This window comes from Zootoca vivipara, chromosome 2, assembly GCF_965207765.1.
Source record: "Zootoca vivipara chromosome 2, rZooViv2.hap1.1, whole genome shotgun sequence".
Classification (NCBI taxonomy): Eukaryota; Metazoa; Chordata; class Lepidosauria; order Squamata; family Lacertidae; genus Zootoca; species Zootoca vivipara.
Genome location: NC_142584.1, coordinates 38,473,162 through 38,495,568, shown reverse-complemented (window position 1 = coordinate 38,495,568; position 22,407 = coordinate 38,473,162). Strand labels below are relative to the sequence as shown.

The 22,407-nt window shown below is 47.1% G+C and overlaps 1 protein-coding gene across 1 annotated transcript; it reads left to right on the top strand.

Moving 5' to 3' along the window:
- The first annotated feature begins 2,030 nt into the window (after positions 1 to 2,030).
- On the top strand, positions 2,031 to 10,533 carry PIRT (phosphoinositide interacting regulator of transient receptor potential channels). Its single transcript, XM_035104715.3, has 3 exons — positions 2,031 to 2,169; positions 7,343 to 7,410; positions 9,555 to 10,533. The coding sequence occupies exon 3, from the start codon at positions 9,589 to 9,591 to the stop codon at positions 10,012 to 10,014; it is 426 nt and encodes a 141-aa protein (XP_034960606.1). The 5' UTR covers positions 2,031 to 2,169; positions 7,343 to 7,410; positions 9,555 to 9,588; the 3' UTR covers positions 10,015 to 10,533.
- Positions 10,534 to 22,407: the final 11,874 nt, after the last annotated feature.

Below are 22,407 nucleotides of genomic sequence, written 5' to 3'. Positions count from 1 at the left end.
CACCTCTGGCATCAAGTCTAATTTGTCCCTTGTATGAGAAGCAACGAGTTTAAATTTCAGGCAAATGGCTACAAGAATAGATCGGCAAAAAGATATCCTAAGAGGATATCATGTTCCCATCTCTTGATCGTAGATGAATTTGATACATCATAAAATTGTCCCCAGTTTGTGGAAGACCAACACAACTAGCCATATAACTTTTCTCTGGAAGAGTAGAGAAGAATTACATTTGTTACAGGCTTCCCTTGGGGCAGGAGGTAATTAGTCATATTCATCTGCTTCTGTATTCAGTTTGTAGCTTCTTATTTCGTGACATAATATTGGCCAACTTTCCAATAAATTGGATGTTCAGCAAACAGGAGACGGCTGGCTTTCCACACATAACTGGTGCCTAAAGTTCTGAAGTGGGAAGCAGAAGTTATTAGTACCTGAGCGAGTGAGCTGTTAACATGAAGAGGAATCCCAGTAGGGTTTGAATGTGTTTGGCAATGTTTCTTCACATATTTTGGCCCACAGGGCTCACTGCAAGAAACAAGCTTTCCCTCCCTGCATTAGCATTCCCTCCTCTTTTTATATATCCACACACCCCCATTCATTCTATTAATAACAAAGAAGGGGGGGAAGGAAAGGAAGGGTTTATTCAGACGTTAACTGAAGTGGGCCAACCGCATTTGGCATGTTGTGGGATAGCCCTGGAGGGCGCAATGAAGCTTGGACAGCTTTTACCCTAAAATTGAGGCAACTAGCCTGTGGCCCTCCAGATGTTGTTGGATTTCAGCTCTCATGGATCCTTTCCATTATCCATGCTGTCTGAGACTGATGGGAGTTGCAGAACCAACTACACCTGGAGAGCTGCAGGTACTTCACTCCTATCCGAAAATTGCTGGGGAACCTCAGGCTTGAGGCCCAAATGTGGTCCTACAAGTCTCCCCTGACTGCATCCCATACAGGCTTAGCTCTGCCCCCAAATGCTTTTGCCTGCCTTAAACTCTGATAAGGCATCTTGCTTGTCTGGACAGAGAACACAGATGGTTGTGTGAGTACAAGTCAACACTTGGACAAAGGTAAAAATTGCATTCATTGCTCCACCTACTTTAGCCTCTGGCCCCTCCTGATCCTAGCATGTGGGAATGCATGCTAAGTTTGGCCTGAAAAGGATTACTCACCCTTGTCCTAAAAGGTGGCTTGTAAATACTTCAGATCAATTTTAAAAAAGATTAGAGAGGGACATAATTGCTTGGTTCTGTTCCAGGTATGTTGGACTGAACTGAATTTCTTTGGATGCCACTGAACCTATCCATATTCCTATAGCTTCAAAACACTAGTTATTGAACCCAGGTATGTGAAACAGGTAAAAAGGTAAAGGTAAAGGGACCCCTGACCATTAGGTCCAGTCGTGACCGACTCTGGGGTTGCGCGCTCATCTCGCATTATTGGCCGAGGGAGCCGGCGTATAGCTTCCAGGTCATGTGGCCAGCATGACAAAGCTGCTTCTGGCAAACCAGAGCAGCACATGGAAACGCCGTTTACCTTCCCACTGTAGCGGTTCCTATTTATCTACTTGCATTTTGACGTGCTTTCGAACTGCTAGGTTGGCAGGAGCTGGGACCAAGCAACGGGAGCTCACCCCGTCACAGGGATTTGAACTGCCGACCTTCTGATCAGCAAGCCCTAGGCTCAGTGGTTTAAGTGGAAAAATGCCTATTTGGTGAAAGCCACAGATTAGAATACATGCAAGGAAGGGGAGAATGGGGGTTCTCAGTCAATGATCCTGAATTGTCAGAACTCCCCCCCCCCAATGTTACTGATGCTCCTTCTCTTGCCCAACCTGTTCCGGCACCACAATCCACTCCTGCCCTTCCTTTGCACTGCATCCGTGGTTCATGCAGCTGTTGTCTGCTAAACAAAAGCAGCTCGTCCTGTAGGCTCATCCCATGTGCTGGAGCTTTGGCCAGCGAGGGGTTAAGGCAAGCCATTGGCTGCTGAGTGAGTGAGCTCATCTGAGCTGGAACATGCTCCAGGTTTTATGAGCCACTCAATGCAGATGATATCAGAGGGGGGTTATCTGAGCCTGGAAGCTAAGCTACTTAGGGAAATCGCAACATCCACTTAGGACACATTCCATGCCTTAGCAGAGCAGCAAGCCAACTGCAGGGAGCCTCTGGTCATGTAAGTAGGAATACTTTCTCTGTTGGAACTGGGTGCCTGGGCTCTTTTTGTGGCAGGGAGCTGGAGGGAGGGCACCCTGAATCCCAGAGGCTGAGCTTTGCATCCCAAGCTCTGAATTTTCAGTACCCAACAGGAGCTGGTGGTGCCTACCGCCTCAGAATAGCTCTCCGCTGGGCGGTTTCTTTCACATTTGCCTGGAGCTAAATAAATGGACCTTGAAGTTGGCATAATAGTCACTCCCTGCACAGGCTGAAAGAGGCTGGGAATGCAATAAACAGGTCTGAGTGAGTCCCACCCATTTTCTCTCTGGCAAAACAGCTGGTAATCAGAGGCAAAACCTTTTGTGCACTGGAGTGACCACCCCACATAAAAAGGACTCGGTGATGGGAGCTGGGAACTCATGAAGTTTCCCTAGGAAAGGCATGAGCACTTTTTCTCGAGGCACCCGGAAAAGGGAGTCTAGCAGACTGGCCATGTAGCCTACCTTTGTGTCTCTCAGCAGATGCGTGGGGACTGCATGGATCTGTGGGTCGGAGGGAGGGAGAAAACCAGCACAGAATTGCAGGTCTGACTTGCACAGGTTGGGGTGGGTCTGTGGCAGCCCCGCTTCTGAGACAAGACTCAGATGCTCAGTCCCCTGCCAGGCAAGAACTGCAGAGTCAGGTTAATCCTGCCTGATGTAAATATCATCCTCTCACAGCAGAATGGAGTGAGATGCTACATCCTGGGCTGGAGAGCGAGGAATGGTGCAGCTGCTTTCATGACCAGGGCGGGTAGCTTCCTGAGCTCCAAGACTTGGGCACTCCCTGTGGGAAAGCCTTGGCTCCCATGATGGTGTTCTGTGTAGGGGGGGGGAGGGGAGACTTCCAGGGCATCCTGGCCTTGCTCAGATCATCCTCGCCCACTTTCATCCCAGCCAATGGTTCTTTCCTTTGAACTCAGTGGACCGGAGCTGCTACTTCCTTCACACAGAGGAATATACAAAGCTGCCTGATGAGTCAGACTATCGTCTTCCCTGACCGGCAGTGACTCTCATGGGTTCCAGGCAGGGGCCTCTCCAACACTACCTGGGAGATGTTGGCAGGGGCCAGGCCACACATGCCAGGATAAGGGATGGTGCATGGCGGGCATCTCTGTGATTGTTACGCTGCCACTTGCCCACATTTCTTCACTTCCAATAAGCAACTTGAAGCCATTTAACAATTTAAAAAATATCAACAATCTAAATATAGTGCAGTTTCACAAATCAAAACCATTTCAAATCCAAGGCAGATGCGTTAGGAAACTTGGTCCTTCCTCGCTCTTTGGCTCTAGTTATGGAGAAACCTACACAGGGCAGCAGGGTGTCAGCGGATTTGACTTTCTGACTCCCAAAGGGGTGTGGAATTAGTGAGGGTAGATTCAGCCAGTCCCCTGGTCCCGTTCCCCCACTTCTTACAAAAACCTCCCCTGGGGCATGGCCAGCAGCACTGAAAGTCATCAGGATCAGGCCAATATCAGGCCACTAAGGGGACCCACAAACACACCATTTAGAAGGCTTGAGGGGGGCACCAGGCATTCTCATCTTGCGAAGGGTTTCTGGAAAGGTCAGAACGCTACAAGAGAGACTCTTGCTGCTTCCTGTCTCCCTAGGTGCTTATGAGATTGTGGGAGTGTAAAGTGCCAAGCGGAGAGGGAGAGAGGGGTTTTTTGAAGCACTAGCCCACTTCATGTGGCTTGCCTCTCCCGCTCGCCACCAGTTAATGAAGCCAGTTTGCAGGCTTGCTTCCAGTCTCAAGGCAAGGTTTTTGCATATTTCACAACTTTGCATTACTGAAAAAAAGTCTTGCAAATAATTGCAGGGCCTGTGTGATTCAAGAGGCCTGCATCCCGAATCCTGAAAGGGGTTACGCTTCTCAATTGTCCAAGTGTCTGGGGCTCGGTTCAAGCCGTTCTCACACACATACCCAAGGCACAGTGCACACTTCTTCAACCACTGCAGCAGAGCTGGCAAGAACAGTAGATTTCCCAGCGAGGTGCCACTGGGCAGCCGACATCTACAAATTTGCCCACAAGATCTACTCAAAAAGGATCTAGGTAGGCACCCCCCAAAAGCTATAATCCAGCTGAAGGTGAGGCAGAGGCTTGTGCTGACCACTAGAGGAGGAATTTTACTCTCAGTTCTTTCCTGTTTCCTTCAAGAAACAGAAGGCAAATGGGAAGGGAGGTGTAGCGAGAATAGTTCCAGGAAGATCAGGAATCTGGGTGATTACGGTAGTTTCTTTCTACCAGGAAAACCAGGATCAAAGAGAAGATCAAGGCTGGGCTGCACTGGCTGAGAGGAGGGTGGTGTGATCTCCCTGCCTGGCTTTCCTATGGGGAAACTGGCAGGAGACGAAGTTGAGGCCCATTCACACTGGGATGGGGTGCAGCTAAGATGGGTCTCTTGCTTTTTGCATAATTTGTGTCCTTTGTTGCCCAACTTACCGCTAGGAAAATGAGATGAGAGTGGAAACTGAGAGTGGACTATGCCAAGGGAGGCTAAGGGGAGAAGGGAAGTCACTGGTGAAAGTCACAGTCCCATGCATTGTGAGTCAGGGGTGGGGAGCTTCTGAACCTCCATATGATGATGCTGGGCTAAAGCTCCCATCATCCTCTGACCACTGGCCAAGCTGCCTGGGCTTGGTGGGAGTTGGAATCCAACAACATCTGGAGGACCGTGGGTTCCCCATCCCTGATATAAATGGATGTCTCTTATAATCTCGTGGCTGGCACATCAAGTCCATACAACAAGGAGACCCCTCGTTTTTCAAGGTGGTCTGACACTTCTCGGCTGGTTATCAGACACCACACCAGCAACATATAAAGAATAGGAGTGGATCGCAAACCAACTCTTTGCTGATCCCCACAAAGGAAAAGGCAAATCGCTCGCAAGTACAACTGCCGGGGCACACTAAGGGCTGGCTGTTGAACTACACATGCCATGTAAAGGCATGTTAACAACTTGGGGCCAGTTTACCTGTGAAATTGCCTCACCCCATATGTGCCCACTTGACCACTTTGATCAGCGTGTGCAGGGTGTGTTTTTGTGTGATCAGTCTCCTGCTGATAGAAACCAACCTTGCCAGCCTCTTTGCATAACTGTTTTGCATGGCACTGAACAACTCATGCTCTGCAATGATACTGAATTAATGAGGGCAGAGGCAACTGGTGCCAGGCTATTTAAATGAAAAAAAAAGATCAATAGTCGGAATTCTGTGCTCTAGTCCCCCTGAATTATGTCCCCCCCCCACTCTTCCGAAGTTCCCTCTCGGTGTGTTTCATTCTAGTTCCCCAAGACAAGCTGAGAAGAAGGGCTACAAATTGTGGATATTTACTTCTTTGAGGATTTGTTATCCTGCCCTTTCAGAGCAGCTAACTTAGCAAAAAATATTAAAACAGGAGTCGGGGGGGATAAAAGACAGCACAATATGGTATAAAACGCGAGCAGCAGACAGACCAATAAGCCAAAATATGTCTGTGATATATGGGAGACTTCCCTTACCTAGAATGGACAATGGAGGGATCTCCTGTTCATAAGCAGGGATTGTCCAGGAAATGGAACGTTTTGCAGTGCAAATGCAGGCTCAGTAGAGCAAAGAGTACAATGCATATCAACCGGACTGAACAGATCTTTTGTGTTCCTGGTCCACAGAAACATACTTCAAAACACCAGCTCCCTGTTAAAGCCACCGTCATCATCTTTGTTCCTATCATGGTTTCTCATTCCCTTATCCTGTATAATCATCTTAATTATATCACGGATATTGTGTGTGCCCTGGCAGAAGAGCAGCAGGTGGGGGGAGCAGTGATGGGGAAGAATCCCTTGGGCATTTTCGAGAAGCAGGTCCTCCCTTTCGCTCTCTTGCCGAGTTGTGTGGCTGCGTACGCAATATATATTTAAATAACATTTCCCATTGCCAAAAGAACCCTGCTACTGTAATTCCACCCCTCGCACAGCAATGGTTTCCAGTAGCCTTGACAAATCCCAGTTCCCAGGATTTTTGGAGGGAAATGCGCTTTGAATTTGCTTTGAATGTGCGGTGTGTAAGCAGCGCGTTCCTCCCTCGGTTTTTCAAGGCACAAAGCAGCCACCTGGCAAGCTGCATCATTAGAGTGAGACAGACCCAGGTGTGGCAAAGCCATGCAAAGCCCTGTCACCACCTCTGGGTGGCAGCCCTGAGTGGAACACCAGTGCACATATGGCTCTGGGGCAGGCTTGGGTGGCCCCATTGTGACTGTCGGAGAAAGCCTTTCGCCTGCCCTTCGTCCCCTTGATGCCCTCCAGATGTTTCAACTGCAATTCCTATCAGCCCCAGCCAGTGCGACTGCTCTACCCAATCACTGCTGTTGCCTGTTTTGAGAATGCTGAACTTACCACTTCTCCCCCCAAGAAACCTGGCCAGCTCCTCACAGCTTGCAATCTCAAGCAGGTCTGCTTGTCTTGGAGCAGCTAAGTACCCCTTCTGTTGGAAAATGGGAGCTCCCACAGGCTTCGATGATGATGATGATGATGATATAGGGGCTGCTGGGGCAATCTATCATGTTCCAGTGTGAGAGAGCAAAGAATGCTCTTGAGTGCTTTGAAGTGAGCATGTAAGTGCAGGTGGGGTGAAAAGGAGTGCTCTATTTTGGTCCTCCTGTGGCATAGGAGACAGCTCCTAGGGGCTGAGGTCACTTCACCCCGTCCCCCCAAAAATATTTGAGGGGGCCAGCTCCCCACAGAAAGTTGATGCGCATTGACATTCAAATGATGTGTGTACACCAGATATTGTGATTGATTATCTGGGGTGGGGCTTACTTACCCCCCAAAAAAACACCCAATTTTATTCATGTTGGCACTCCAGTCGCACTGTCACCATGCACCCCAACCCACTGGGATGGGCAGATGAATGAAAGGCACTACCCCTCACATTTTAAGGGAGCTCACTGAGGAGGACCTCTTGCCCCCAACACCTGAAGCCAGCACCAGCTGGACGTAGCATTCTGTTTCCAGGGCAGGGCTGCTCAGAACTGCAGTTTTAGAAGATAGTGTGAAGTTGGCTTTGGCTGTGACTCACAATATCTACACAGCTATCAAGGAATGGATGGTGGAAGCTGTAACAGCCCTCTGCTGCATATCAAGCTCCCTGTATATGTTTCTATGTCTCCCCAGAAGCACAGAGGCCAGGAATTGAACTTCAGCCCAACAGTGACTTGACTAAGCCAACATCCTTACCCATGGTGAGTTAATCTACAACACCTACACACCACTAACAAAAGAGATTGAAACTTCACTTGGCAAAAGGCTAGCAGGAAAGAATTGGTTTCATGGGCTGCGGCAGGGATGGAGAACTTTTCTCAGCCCAAGGGCCACATACTCTTGAGATCAACCTTCTGGGGGCCACAGGCCAGTGCTGGGGTGTGTAGCCGAAGGCAAAAGTGGGCAGGGCAATGTATTTGATTCTTACCTTTGTATGTAAAAAGGTAAAGGTAAAGGGAGCCCTGACCATTAGGTCCAGTCATGACCGACTCTAGGGTTGCGGTGCTCATCTTGCTCTAGTGGCCGAGGGAGCCAGCGTACAGCTTCCAGGTCATGCGGCCAGCATGACAAAGCCGCTTCTGGCAAACCAGAGTAGCGCACGGAAACGGTGTTTACCTTCCCGCTGTAGCGGTACCTATTTATCTACTTGCACTTTGACGTGCTTTCGAACTGCTAGGTTGGCAGGAGCTGGGAGCGAGAAACGGAAGCTCACCCTGTCACAGGGATTCGAACTGCCAACCTTCTGATCAGCAAGCCCTAGTGCCACCTGCGTCCCTTTTTGTATGTAGATGACAGCAATGCAAAAAACAGAGGTTTCTGCGCACAAGAAAGGGCTCATCCATGATTACCTTTCCTCCGTGCTTTCCAGGTATGGTCTGTGCTTTAAAGCTATGTGTCTAAGAGCTATTTTTTTTGCCCCAGAGCTTTCCCCACGAAAACTTGCTCTTTACTGCTGAATTGGAGCAAACAACAACCCGCAGAAAGCCCAATTGGCAGTTGTTCTGATTCAGCAGTAAACAGTGGGTTTTCCCTGGGGAAAGTGGTGAGACAAAACTAAAACTTCTTGGATTTGTGACTTGAAATCATGGGATGAACGAAAGTGGAAATGGGCCCTTAGTTTAATCCTGCCTGTAGTCTAGCAGATCAATGTAGGTCGGATGCTCATGCTTCAATCTGATTTCATTGCGGCTGCTTCCAGGTGGGCGGTTCCTGGGTCTACTCCAATGCCCATGTCAAAATCCTGCCCTTTCAGAAAGCCAGAGGAATAGTGCTAAGGGCACTTACACTTGTGGAGATTGAGCTCAGTTTCCATCCTTCTAGAGGCAGGGGGGAAATCAGCATTTTTTGCAGTCTCAGAAAAGACAGAAGAACCACAGAGGGGAAAGAAACAGAATGACAACTTTTGGTTTACAGCATCATATAGGTGCCTCATAAAAAGTGAGTGAATGAAGCGGGGCAATTCCATGAGGATTTCTACGATAGCCAGCTGGTCAGCTCTGTAAACAGTTTTGCTTCAGAATGGGATAAGATTTTCCCATCATTATCACAAGGGCTTTCCATTTAGGACTATGCAAATCTGGCTTCTGCTCCTAATTCGCAATGACAGGTTCTCATTGACACCAGCTGGGAAGGAAAATAGTATGGTACCAGAAATGTGTTGAGTGGATTTCCACAGCAGGCTCACCACCACTTGTACATTTGTCCTCATAGGAGCTGAGGCCAGAGCCCTTATTACCAAGAAAGGACATGTGGAAGCTCAGAACTAGTGAGGCTGACCTTCCCTCATGGTCTAAACTGGGCCTGTGACAGACACAATGAACATCCAGGGTTGTGAGCCAGTCACACCCATTAGCTATGTAGATAAACCATAGCCCAAGGGTTTGGGTGAGAGTGAAGCATACAGCTATCCAAATCATAGAATCATAGAGTTGGAAGAGACCACAAGGGCCATCCAGTCCAACCCCCTGCAAAGCAGGAAACACCATCAAAGCATTCTTGACATATGGCTGTCAAGCCTCTGCTTAAAGACCTCCAAAGAAGGAGACTCCACCACACTCCTTGGTAGCAAATTCCACTGCCGAACAGCTCTTACTGTCAGGAAGTTCTTCCAAATGTTTAGGTGGAAACTTCTTTCTTGTAGTTTGAATCTATTGCTCCGTGTCCGCTTCTCTGGAGCAGCAGAAAACAACCTTTCTCCCTCCTCTATATGACATCCTTTTATTTATTTGAACATGGCTATCATATCACCCCTTAACCTTCTCTTCTCCAGGCTAAACATACCCAGCTCCCTGAGCCATTAAAAAACCTGTTCCTTGGTCCATTTCTCTCTCTTTCTCCCCTATAGGCCTTAACATCCTGAGTCTGCATAACAGGTAACCATGGAAACCCAGCCAAAAGAAACAGAGGAGGGAGAGAAGTCCCCCGAGTACAAGGACCTGCTGCCCAGCCAAACAGCCAGCACCTTGTGCATCAGCTCGCGAAGTGAGTCCACCTGGAACGCTCCTCACCAGAACAAGTGGGACATTTACCACAAGCCCGTTATCGTCATCTCTGTGGGTGGAGCCGTGTTCCTCTTTGGAGTGGCTCTCACCAGCCTGACCTGCCTCACCGGAGACCAAAGAGGAGGAGGCATGAACAACACGACCAAGGAGGTGTTCAAACTGTGTGGGCCAGCCTTCCTCTCGCTTGGCCTCATGCTGCTGGTGTGCGGCCTTGTCTGGATCCCCATCATCCGCAAAAAGCTGAGGCAGAAGCAGAAGTACCACATCCTCCAGAGCATTAAGTCCTTCTTCCTCAACCGCTGAAGGCAGCTCTCAAGATTCGAAGAGGACTGTGTCACAGAGGACAGGGCTCTGGCTTTCTCTCCCTGGACCTACAAGGACAGATCAGCACTGCCCTAAAGGGGAGTTCACTCCCATCCCCTCCTCTTCTTCCTGTGTGCAACAGATTTCTCCATCCCCAGGGAGAGACACTGTTGGGTGACACTGTGTCCTTAGCCAGTGAATATATTTTCTAATGCTGAGAGTGTGAAAAGTGGCAGATCAGATCCCAGAACAGTGGATTTCTCATACTCGTTATTGCTTGAAAGGATATGCTATCTGTATCTTCAAGAGCCTGATTTTCAGACTGTATTCACAAGAAAGTTGAGACTTGTTCCCATGACACTCCACTGGGACTAATAACTGCCACAAGCTTTTGTGGGAAAGCAGATTGATATTTTTATTCCAACAACTGGTTTGGGTTTTTTTTTAAAACAAAACCCAAACCCCTCTGCTTCAACCTCAATTAAAACGTTCAAGGAAATAAGCCATTGTGCAAGCAAACAACTGTGTGTGAGTACAAATATTAATCGTGCAAAAGTCTCAGGTTCGGGGCGAGAGGGTTTCTATGTCTGTAGGGTCTCAGAGGATCCAGGCTCTCAAATGCTCTCAAAAAGAGGGGTTGTCATTGTAAAATTACTTTGAAAAAGAGGGGCATGGAGCTGTACTATCGTAGAAGAGACGGCAGACTGTTGTGTAAGGAAATGGGATCTGCCTAGAGAGCTGTCACACTGTCTATGACATGCTACTGCAGCTATTGTTTGTGACTGCTTTTCTTTTCTATCCTGCTCCTCCTTTGTTCAGCAAAGCGCCTGAACAAAAGACCCTGGGCTCATCCACACTTCCCTTTTGCTAGACAGGAGGGCACTTTAAAGCACTGTGTCAGGTGCTCCCCTTTTTGGGCCCCAGTGCTTTCCCTGAGAATAGCTGCTCTTTAATGCTGAATTGGAACAAATGGCAATTTAGGTTCTCCATGGGTTGCCATTTGCTCCATTTCAGCGGTAAAGAGTGGGCTTTCACAGGGAAAGCACTGGGGCAAAACAAAACACAGAGACACGGTGCTTTAAAGTTTATAAACACAGCACAAAAGGAAGCCCGGATGAGCCCCATGTTAGAATGCAATCCTCAAAATTATGTCAATGGTTGTAGACAAACATGGATGGACTAAAATATAGAATTCAAGGCAACTAGCCAAGATCAGGGACTTGTCAAGTATTGTATAGTGAATTATGTTTAAGGAACAATGTTTATAGTTATGAATGTGACATCAGCTTTTGAAAATATGAACACCTGGGGAGGTATGTAGTATGGGTGTTCTGCACTTTTTACAAAAAAACTGATATGCCGCCTCCCAAGGCAGTCTACAATATTACATTGCTGTTTGTCCAGGAAACTACCCCTTGGTCAGGGAGAACAACTGGCAACACTCTTGTGACGCAGTGAGAAGAATGTCCTATTGAAACTATGATCAAATACAGTTTCTTGGTCCTGGAAGACTCCACTGCATGCCAAGGCCAGGCTCTGTGAGTTAGCAGTGCATTGGTCTTGGCAGGCAGGCAGGCAATTGAAAGTATTTGGGCTCCAGTTGGAAAATGTGAGTGGAAAGAGATCTGCTAGATCACGTACACATTTGCACTGGGGTTCTCTGAGAAACTGCTTCGAAGGCTATTGGGCTGTACTGGTTATATGGCCCTTAGGATGAAGTGTAGAGATTTTTATACATAGAACAAACTAGCGATGCAACCAACCAGGAGGCTTTAGATTCTGCCTTATAGAGGCCTTAGATTCATTCATTCTGAACCATTTTCAGAAGCTGCCTTTTGGAATTGGTTCTCAACCCCAAAGTGCCTCCTCACCAGTGCATTCTTCCCCCTCCAAATGGCAACCCTCAGCTGATTCCTGCTGACACCAGTAGAAGAGGCACATAGAGACAGAGCTTTTTATTTCCTGGCACTAGGATAGCTGGTTCCAAACAACCCTCCTGCATTTCTAATTCATTTCAGATAGGGATGTGCTCTTAAGGTTCGTTTCAGTTCTCAGTTCTCTGCAGAGTCAACCATTCAGTGTGGGCTTCAGTGTTTGATGCCGGGCTGTGTTTCTCAAAAACTGATAAGACCGTGGCACTTCCTGTTCAGATTATGCCTTAGTCCATTCATTGAGGAAGGAACAGAGAATCCCCCTTCCTTCCCAACATTTATATGCACACACATCAGTATTAGGGGTCACCATTAGTCATCACCCACCAAAACATTACAAGACAAAGTGCTCGTTTTCTTTAAAATGATCTAAAAATATTCCATACAGTTTACTGCAGATGTGTGTAAAAGGTTATTTTTATTTACCAGGTTTTCCACATCATGGGTAAATGCACATTAAACGAAGAAAAACTATGGGCTGACATTTTTATTATAACGTCATGTGGAGGGTGCAAGAAATATGTGTGTGAGAGCAGAACCAATTCCACAATAGACTCTCATCTGGAAGCACCTCTGAAAAAAAATATATAATTGTAACACAGTGCAAGGGGGCAGTCCTTAAAAAAAAAAGGTATGGTTTGTGCACTGTAGTGATGCGATTGCATGGTGTGGCAGCTAGTAAAAGTATTTAAAGGAAATGTAAATAAAAAGTACATTGAGATGGTGCCGGGGCAGATTACTGTTACTGGTGTTATTGGGAACTCTTTCTAAGTCACCCGAGACACTCGTGGAAACACGTGATGGTAGAAGTAACAGTGCATGTGATATCTGGGGGAAGAGTCAAGTGTGTCTAGAGCTGGGACAATGTAATATCCCCATAAAAGAAGCACAGCCTCAAAGGAAAATGCCTTGACTTTGTAGGCAGAGGGGAGGAAGAGAACATGTGTCATCGTTGACTTATCAAGGACAGGTACCGGTAGCAAAAGGGGAGCAGGGCAATATCTGACAAATAAAGACAACTAGAGCATATGGCTCCTTGTTTCCATGGTGCGCTTCTACGGTTGCAGCATCAGCACCAACTACCCACCTGGAATACAGCCACTCCCATCCAAGCCAGAACAGCAGCCGGGGAGATTCTGTACGATCTTCCTTCAGAACAGTTATTTAGGATGTTTCCAGACAACCTGTTTATTGAGCACTCATCCTGACTTGTCTGCAGGGATGTGAGTTGACAGTAGCTCATTTACTCTGATTTGTTTGCAGGGAGGCTAGACGATGTTGAGTGCCAACCCACACTTTTCCTGTCACCTTCCATATTGCTAAAAGTCTGGTCTTTGGGGGAAGTGGGTTTGTTGCAGACAAGTGACCAAATCAGCTTTCCTTGCACAGCCTGAATTGCTATTGAATTCCCACCTGAAAATGGCAGCAGTCTGGAAGTGCCCTTAGTTGCATACAGCCTTCAATATCCACTTAGAATACAGAGCAGGAGGGTGGGGTGGGGTGGGGTGGGGGTTGGGGACAACTTGTGCAGTGTATCACAGGATCCTCTAACACCAGTAATGGCTCTTTGCCTCCTGATATTTTTTTAAATAATAAAAAACAAGCATTTCTGTAATTGTGCGTCATTTCTCCTATGCTGCTCTAGAACTCAGCCTTGCTGGCACGACCGTCTCTTACAGGAGCCGATCTCAGAGTGCACGTACCTCCTGCAGAACACGAGGGGTGGAGGTTAATGGGAGAACGTGGTACACTTTGTGCACCGCTCTTGGAAAGCATGATGGGACTTGGCACCGGGAGAGCCGGGTTTCTATTAAGGAGGAGAGCAGCAGCTGAAATCTGAGCATGCTAAGTGTTTCCTGACACTTACCACATTGGCAGCGGTGGCTCTTCTCCTGGGAATCAATGCTTTCGAATTACTGCACTAAGTACTTCAGCTTGCACAGTCTGCTATGGTATCAAGCTAAGAACAGCTCCCTGCTTCTGGGGTTTGCAGAAATCCAGGCCATAAGAACAGTGCTATGAGAAGGAAACAAACTAACCCCCCCCCCGAATTTGGGGAAGGGTCATAGCTCAGGGCTAGAGCATGTGCTTTGCATTCAGCAGGACCAAAGTTCAATCCCTAACATCTCCAGGTAGGGCTGGGAACGTCTCCCACTCAAAACACTACCAATTAGTGTTATCGATACCAAGCTAGATGGACCAATGGTCTGACTCATTACAGGATGGATTCCAGGCAGGCAAGACTCCGACAGGCAATTCTAGGCAACTGGCATCTTCAGAGCCAGGCTACCAAAGACGGCTGGGGCAACCGGCAGTGGAGGGAGCTGCTCGGGCTCCTGGGGCGGTACACCCAGGGGTGGGGTGAGCCGCCCATAGGGGCGGGCCACACCATGGGGCCTTCGAAGTCTGCCTGCCCCCTCCCACTCAGCTGCTGTACAGCTGGGGGGGGAGGCAGCGGGCGAACCATTTGGGCAGCATGGAGCCTGCCAGGAGAGACGCGTGGTTTGGGCACACTGCAGGCCCCACGGTGAGTGCTGCCTGGCATTTTGTCACCCCTCTCAGTGGTGACACCCACGGAGGCCTGCACCCACCATGCCCCCCTTCCTCCACCCCAGGGGGCAACACAGGCCATTGATCCCATGAGTTGTGTATTTGCCCGGGCACCGCTGCAGGCAGGAAACTGAAATGAAATGAAATACAGCTCTGGCTTGAAACCACTGTAAGCCATGCAGAGTGGCTAGTCAAAAAGTGCCTACCTCCAGAGAGACTCTCTGTGCTATATCCTCAGTTTGCCAACATTGGCTTTAATGCTGTGGGCATGTGAAGAGGCACCTGGCCTGGTTCTTCCAAAACAAAAGCAGGAAAGCCCACCCCAAACAATAGCGAGCACCATAGCTGCCAAGTTTTCCCTTTTCTCGCGAGGAAGCCTATTCAGCATAAGGGGAAATCCCTTTTAAAAAGGGATAACTTGGCAGCTATGGTGAGCACCTTTCTGTCTGTCTCTGATCCACTCCACACTCTGGAAAGATATGGAAGCTTAGCATACAACTCTCAGAACAGAAACACAGCGGGACAAGGTTGATCTGCATTTTTTAGCCTGCCCATTTTTATCCAAGGGGCAGAACATCCCTTTCTCACCCAAATCATCCTCACAACAACCCCATGAGGTGGGTTAGGCTGAGAGATATTCACTTGCCCAAGGTCAACCTGTGAGCTTCATAGCTTAGTAGTGATTTGGAGTCTGAGACTCCAAAAACCCACCAGACCATGCCCTGTTTCAAGCAAAGTTGCCATTGCTGCAGAGGTTGAATTTACAAGCTTATGTCTGGACAACGGGAAGTGGCCTACATTGCAGTGAACTGATCTCTTGTCCACTCCCAAATGCAGACTCTTCCAACTCTCACTCCCAACTGGAGCCATAAAACCCTTAATGTACTTTCCCTATTAAAACTCTTTCATTTGGTGCTCCTGCTGAAAAAATATTGTTTTGTATCTGCTGCAGTTTTTGTTTTGAGAACCTGACTACTAATAAATCCTTTACTAATGAACCTTGTACTCTTGGTGTCCATATGGAAAGTACTGCTTGGCTCCTCTCTTGCATCCCTGTGTACATAGGTAAAGGGACTCCTGACCGTTAGGTCCAGTCACGCACAACTCTGGGGTTGCGGCGCTCATCTTGCTTTATTGGCCGAGGAAGCTGGCGTTTGTCCGCAGACAGCTTCCAGGTCATGTGGCCAGCATGACTAAGCCGCTTCTGACATTTACCTTCCTGCCAGAGCGGTACCTATGTATCTACTTGCACTTTGATGTGCTTTCGAACTGCTAGGTGGGCAGGAGCTGGGACCGAGCAATGGGAGCTCACCCTGTCATGGGGATTCGAACTGCCGACCTTCCAATCAGCAAGCCCTAGGTTCTGTGGTTTAACCCACAGTGCCACCCGCGTATGGAAAGTACTGCCTGGCTCCTCTCTTACATCCCTGTGTACATAGGCAACTGCATTTTGTAGGGTGAGAAAGGCTGGCCTTCAGCCCTGCTAGATGTTGCTGGACTCCAGCTCCCATCAGCCCAAGTCAGCCTGGCCAATAGTCAGGGATGATGGGAGCTGAAGTCCAACAACACCTGGAGGGCCAAAGATCGGTCATCACTCCTACCTGTATAGTGTGATCTGCTCTACAGAACCAAACCAGTAGCAAATGCTCCCATGACCCTGACATAGTGACCTTGTTATCAAGCTTTATATTTGTCTCATGATGTCATAGCATCACACCTTCCGTTTCAGAAGAGTGGCACTAAGCTTTGGGGGGGGGGTCCTCATTCCCTAGTACCCCACTTGTTATTCCTAAAATTTGAAGCATTTAGAGTCATGTACTTCTCGTGGTCACTGAGAAGAACTGGGGGAGGTGGTCAAATATCTTCAGAAATGTCCCCACAGCCTTTGTCTTAAGTCTTTATTTGGCTTGTAACTGGAAGATACACAATTTGTATACACACCCTCAGATCAATACTATATTTGGCATTTGGCTAGGCTCACTTATATAAGTCATACAAGCAGAGAACTAAGTCCCCATGTGCACCTCTCGCCCTTCCAGCTCTTCCATGGACCCATTCCTGAAGCTGCCCCTTGGCACTACCCAGAAAAACAAACAAACCCTCTTTCCGCCTTGTGTGCAGCCTTGCCTTGAGTTACACTGGGATGCACAGGAAGCATTTATATTTTAATAAAAGCCCTTTCTGTGCCAGAGTCCCAAATCTGATTGTTGTTTAAAACCAGCAAAAGGCTTGGGTAATTTCCTCTCTCCATTTACTTCAAAGTAAGCTTAATAGCCCCCGGAAAAGCTCGTTCTTCAAGCTCGTTCTTCGTGTTTCCCTGATAAATGCTGGGGCAGGCTATATAGCCCAGGGCCCTTGAGGTAGAAAACAGCCTTGAAGGTAGGAGAGGGGATTGTGTTTGACAGAACTAGTCACACTGGGCATATACAGACACTTCTGGGAAACGTGGCAGCAGAGTAAGAGATGGAGTTGCACAAGAAGATCATATTTCAGCTGAAAACAACACAGAGGAAATTTGTCAGCGTGCTTTCTGGCAAAACACAAACCAGCTCTGCGAAGCACTTATCAAGACAGCCGTTGGAAGCCACCAGTGCCCTGGGTGAACCTAACCTTGCTTTGTCGTTCTAAGCCTGGGGTCAGGGGTTCAACTTGTCAGCAACACTTCTCCCATCTTATCTCTTTGCACGCAAGCCTCTTCTGTCTGGAATCTGGGCAAGGGGGTGTCAACCAAACAGGCTTTCTCCTGTGATTTCCAGTGGCATCTGGTTAGAGTCAGTCTTAAACAGTTTGCTAGAAATGAACATCCCCCAAGATGCTTCCACTTTTTGAAAAACACAAGGAAGCCCACAAAGTTGAAGGGTAGGGGGCAATTATTCATCAGCATATTAATAGGTAATCTATCTTTTTAAATATAAAAAAATACACGGGTATATACTGTAAAGTCTGGCTAGTACTCAGGCTAATTTATGTTGGTTGGTCTCTCTCACCATTCCAAAGAAACAAAAGAATTATTTCTATGATTATATATGTGTGCATACAGAGATACACACACACACACACACACACACACACACATAATGCCATTTGGTTTTCACAACCACAATGTTACTGAGAAACAGAATGTTTCCCTTGTTGTTTTACAGAAACAGAGGAATTACTGTACTTTCCAGTGTATAAGACTAGGGTTTTTTTTACTTAAAAATAATGTTAAAAGGGGGGGGTAGTCTTATACACCGGGGCAATCTCCCATTTTCTTAATTTTGAGTCCCCCAAAATAGGGGGAGTCTTATACACGGGGGAGGGCGTGTTATACACGGAAAAATACGGCACTTCTCTTCTTCACAATCTGCTATGGTATAGCTGGTTCTGTTGATCCATTAACAAAGAATCTGAGAGGCTTGAGGTCTTAGGGCCCATGTGGATGTTACCTTAACAGTCTGGTTGCCACCTGGTTATCTAAATATTAGCCACAAGGAGAATTATACACGGGGTGTGTGTGTTATACACGGAAAAATACGGCACTTCTCTTCTTCACAATCTGCTATGGTATAGCTGGTTCTGTTGATCCATTAACAAAGAATCTGAGAGGCTTGAGGTCTTAGGGCCCATGTGGATGTTACCTTAACAGTCTGGTTGCCACCTGGTTATCTAAATATTAGCCACAAGGAGAATTGGGATTGCGGCTGTGGGTGCAAAGGAGCTTCCCTCTTTCAAAGCTGCAGCCTCAATGAAACACTTCCTCAGAGTTGCTATGAAACTCCCAACCCAGCCCCAATCCTGATATTTATTTCCCCCTGCCTCCTTGAATATATGTAGGGCTTGCCATATGACAAAAAAAGTTCAACAGCTTTTGTGCCTTGAATTTTACTTCCAGAAATATGACAAATGTAAATTTTAAAATGAGATGCACCAAGGCTCTCAGTCTCCAAGCAGTAAGTGACTTGATCACTGAAAAGCTTAAAAATGACGAAGAGAGCAAGTATTGAATATGCATTAGCCTAAGTTACTCATTTTTCAACACCGTTCATTTGACTCATAACATGGGCAGTTAAAGTATGACAAAGAGATGCTTTTCAGAACCCTGTAGCTGAATGTTTAGGGAGGACCAAGGTGATGCTCATCTCTCTTTGCAGAGAGAGAAGTCATTCTACATCAATTAATGAGCAAGGAGTACAGCAAGGGTGTGAGCCTGTGTAGGCAGCATGGGTCAGTAAATAAATTGAGGTGTGAGTGAGGTTTCTGGCAGGTGAGCTCTTGAGGCTGTGTGTAAAACAATGTGGGAGGGACTTCGTTACCTGCTCACACCCTTTCATCAGCTTTTGTTTTTGTGGGAATGTTCAGGAATGTGGATGAGGAGATATTGTTTAATATATCCTATCCCCGCTTGCGCTAGCAAGCACAAAACTTTAGCAGAGTAAAACATTCCCCTTTTTGCAAAATACACAGCAGAAGAACGTTTGCGCAGGCTTGATTTAAGCCACTAAAATAAAGTGTATTTTCCTGGTATTTCCCCTTTTTCCCTCTTAAAAGAAAAGACACAACACAATGCTCTTAAAAGTATAAAAGATGTTTACTTACAAGCATCTCGAGGTACAGCACACTCAAGAGGTAGACTTGCTTAGTTAAAAGGTAATATATACATTGTGAAGTTCACTTATAAGAAGTGAGACTCCATCTCATCTCTCTCTCTAGGCTGGAGGCCTTGAGGGAGAGACTCACTAAGATGTGTGTAGTCCAAGAGGTCTGGTCCAAGAGAGGGAAAATGGCTGTTTCCTTCAGGATTTATCTGCCACTTCCTCAACTCATTTGCATGTGAAGGAAGAGGAAACTACGCTTAGTCATATCCTCCTCCTCAGTCCTCCAAGTGGACTATCTAGGGATTGTTGTGACTTGACTGCACTTAACCCTTTGCATCCCACAAACCCCTTCTCAGGCAATTCACAACATACACAAAAACATACATAAATAACTTTAATCAACCACCCAAGAGTCCCAGCTTGCCACGAAGATCCTGGAACTTCTCTCTTGGCAGGGGCTTTGTTAGGACATCTGCAGTCATCTGGTCAGTGTTGCAGTAACACATTTCAACAAGTCCATCCTCGATCACCTGGCGTATGTAGTGGTACCTGACCCCAATGTGTTTGGTGCGTGCAAGGAACTTTTCACTTTGTGTCAGCTTCATACTGCTCTGATTGTCCTCCATCAAGCTGACAGGTCCCGTTCTTGGCACGCCAAAGTCCTTCAGGAGCTGATCCAGCCAGGGGATCTCTCTGCAAGCTTCCGAAGCCGCAATGTACTCAGATTCTGTGGACGATAAAGCTACACATTTCTGTTTATAGCTGCCCCATGCAATAGCTCCGTCCCCATACATAAAAACATAGCCACTTGTGGATTTATAATCCTTATTGTCCCCAGCCCAATCCGCATCAGTGTACCCAAGCAGTTTAGGGTCTCTGACAGCTGGCAGTTTTAATTTACAGTCCATGGTTCCCTTTAGATAACGAACAACCCTCTTAACTCCAGCCCAATCATGCTCAGTGGGACAACTTACTTTCCTACTTAGGATCCCCACTGCACTTGCCAGGTCAGGTCTGCATGTGGTAACCAAATACAAAAGTTTGCCGACCGCTGACCTGTATTGCGTGTTGTTTGGCAGCAACTTCGAACCTTGTTGATTCTTCAAGAAGTCTGTGGCCATCGGTGTCGCAACTGGGTGTGCGTCCTGCATCTGCATGCTTTCAATCAGTTCAGTTATCTTTTGCCTTTGGCTGAGTAAGAACGATCCATCCTCTTCTCTCTCAACTTGAATTCCCAAGTAGTATTTCACTTTTCCAAGTTCCTTGACCTCTACTTCCCTGTTGAGGTGTTTGACTATGTCTTTATAGTCTTTCTCATTTGACGTAGAAATTAAAAGGTCGTCAACAAAGGCTAAAATGTACGAAAACTGTCCATTCCTTTGTTTGGTGTACAAGCACTTATCAGCAGTCCCTTGCTTGTACCCAAGCTGCACCAGCATCTCATGGAGTTTCTGGTTCCAAGCCCTCGCTGCTTGCTTCAAACCATAAAGTCCTTTCTGCAGCTTGCACACTAGATGTGCCTCATTTGGTTTAATGAAACCTTTGGGCTGCTTCATATAAATCTGCTCAGAAATTTCGCCGTGAAGAAAGGCTGTCGCAATGTCAATATGGTAAACTGACATTTGCTTAGATGCTGCAATACTTAAAAGTAGTCTGACACTGCTGTATCGAACTGTCGGTGCAAACACTTGATCGTAATCCTCTCCATACTTCTGGGAAAAACCTTGTGCCACAAGCCTAGCTTTGTAGCGTTGCACCTCCCCTTCTGAACCCTTTTTAACCTTGAACACCCATTTACTTCCAATTGCTTCCTTACCAGGAGGTAGTTCTGTGAGTGTCCAGGTCCTGTTCCGATGAAGTGCATCTATCTCCTCCTGAGCAGCTTTCCTCCAGAGACTGGCTTCATCTGGTGGCATCCTCTCTATCTCTTCCCATTTGGAAGGTTCCTGTGGAGACGCCGACCTTGTAAGGTAGGACAGCCGTAATGGTGGAACACCTCTGTTGGTTCTGGATGAGCGTCTGACCTCTGGTCTTTCGACCGCATCAGCTTCCTCATCCTCCTCCAGCAGTGGCATATCCCCATACAGCTGCTCGTCATCATCTTCGTCTCTGGTGCTGCCAGGGGCCTGGACCTCCACGTCTTCTCGGGTGTCACCTATAGGGGGTGCTACGACACTAGAAGTTGGATTAGTACTTTGTATTGGTTCAAAAGGAAAAATCACAAATTCCTCATCCTGTGGCTCCTTGGAACAATCAATGGCAGTGTCCTTTGTATCAACTTTGCCTTGCTCATCGAAGTAAATTACATGCTGCGAACTTGTCTTGCCAGTTTGCGGATCCAAGACTCTATATCCTTTTCCTCCAGAAGCGTACCCAACTAGGATCCCTGCCTTCGCTCTGGAATCAAGTTTGTGTCTGTGCTCCTTGGGCACATGATAGTAGCACAAACTTCCAAATACACGTATATGTGACAAATTTGGGGCTTTTCCATGCCAAAGTTCAAATGGTGTGCGCTCTGCGCCTTTTGTGGGCAGTCTGTTCTGAAGATAGACTGAGCAACGAGCCGCTTCACCCCACAGCCTGTGTGACAAGTTAGCTTCCTTTAGCATGCACCTTGTCATTTCCAAAATGGATCTAAATTTCCTCTCTGCAATTGAGTTTTGTTGGGGTGTGTAGGCAACTGTGGTCACGTGTGATATGCCTTCTCTAGCCATGACGGCCTGCATCTCATGTGAACAAAATTCCCCACCATTATCGGACATTAAAATGGAAGGGGCTCGCTGGAACTTGTTCTTGACCATGTTAAGATAGTCCCTGAACAATTCCACTGTCTCACTCTTCTCCTTGATAAAGTAGGCTACGCAGAATCTCGAGAAATCGTCCAAAAATATCAAAATATATTTATTACCTCCTAGAGAAGACACATTCATTGGTCCACATAGATCTGTATGGACAATGTCCAATACTTTAGTGCTTCTCTTCTCTGCACAACGTGGGAAAGAAGGTTTAGTTGCTTTCTCACTAACACAAGTTATACATTTTGATGTTGGTGTATTTGTGTTGCTTTGCTTTACCTGCAGACCTCTCACAAGATCACCTTTCTGTAGTTCCAGAATAACGTTGGTGTCTCTGTGTCCAAGTCTCTTGTGCCAGAGTTCCAGACTTCCTTCGTCCTTTTGACTTGGTTGCGCCACCTTTGCAGACTGGTTCTGCTGGTTCTCTGAAACATTAAGCTCATATACACCATCCTTTAGTGTGCCTTGAACATAAACTTCATCATGCTTAGTCACAATACATTGTCCTTTTTCAAATGTAATTTTAAAACCTTTCCTGTC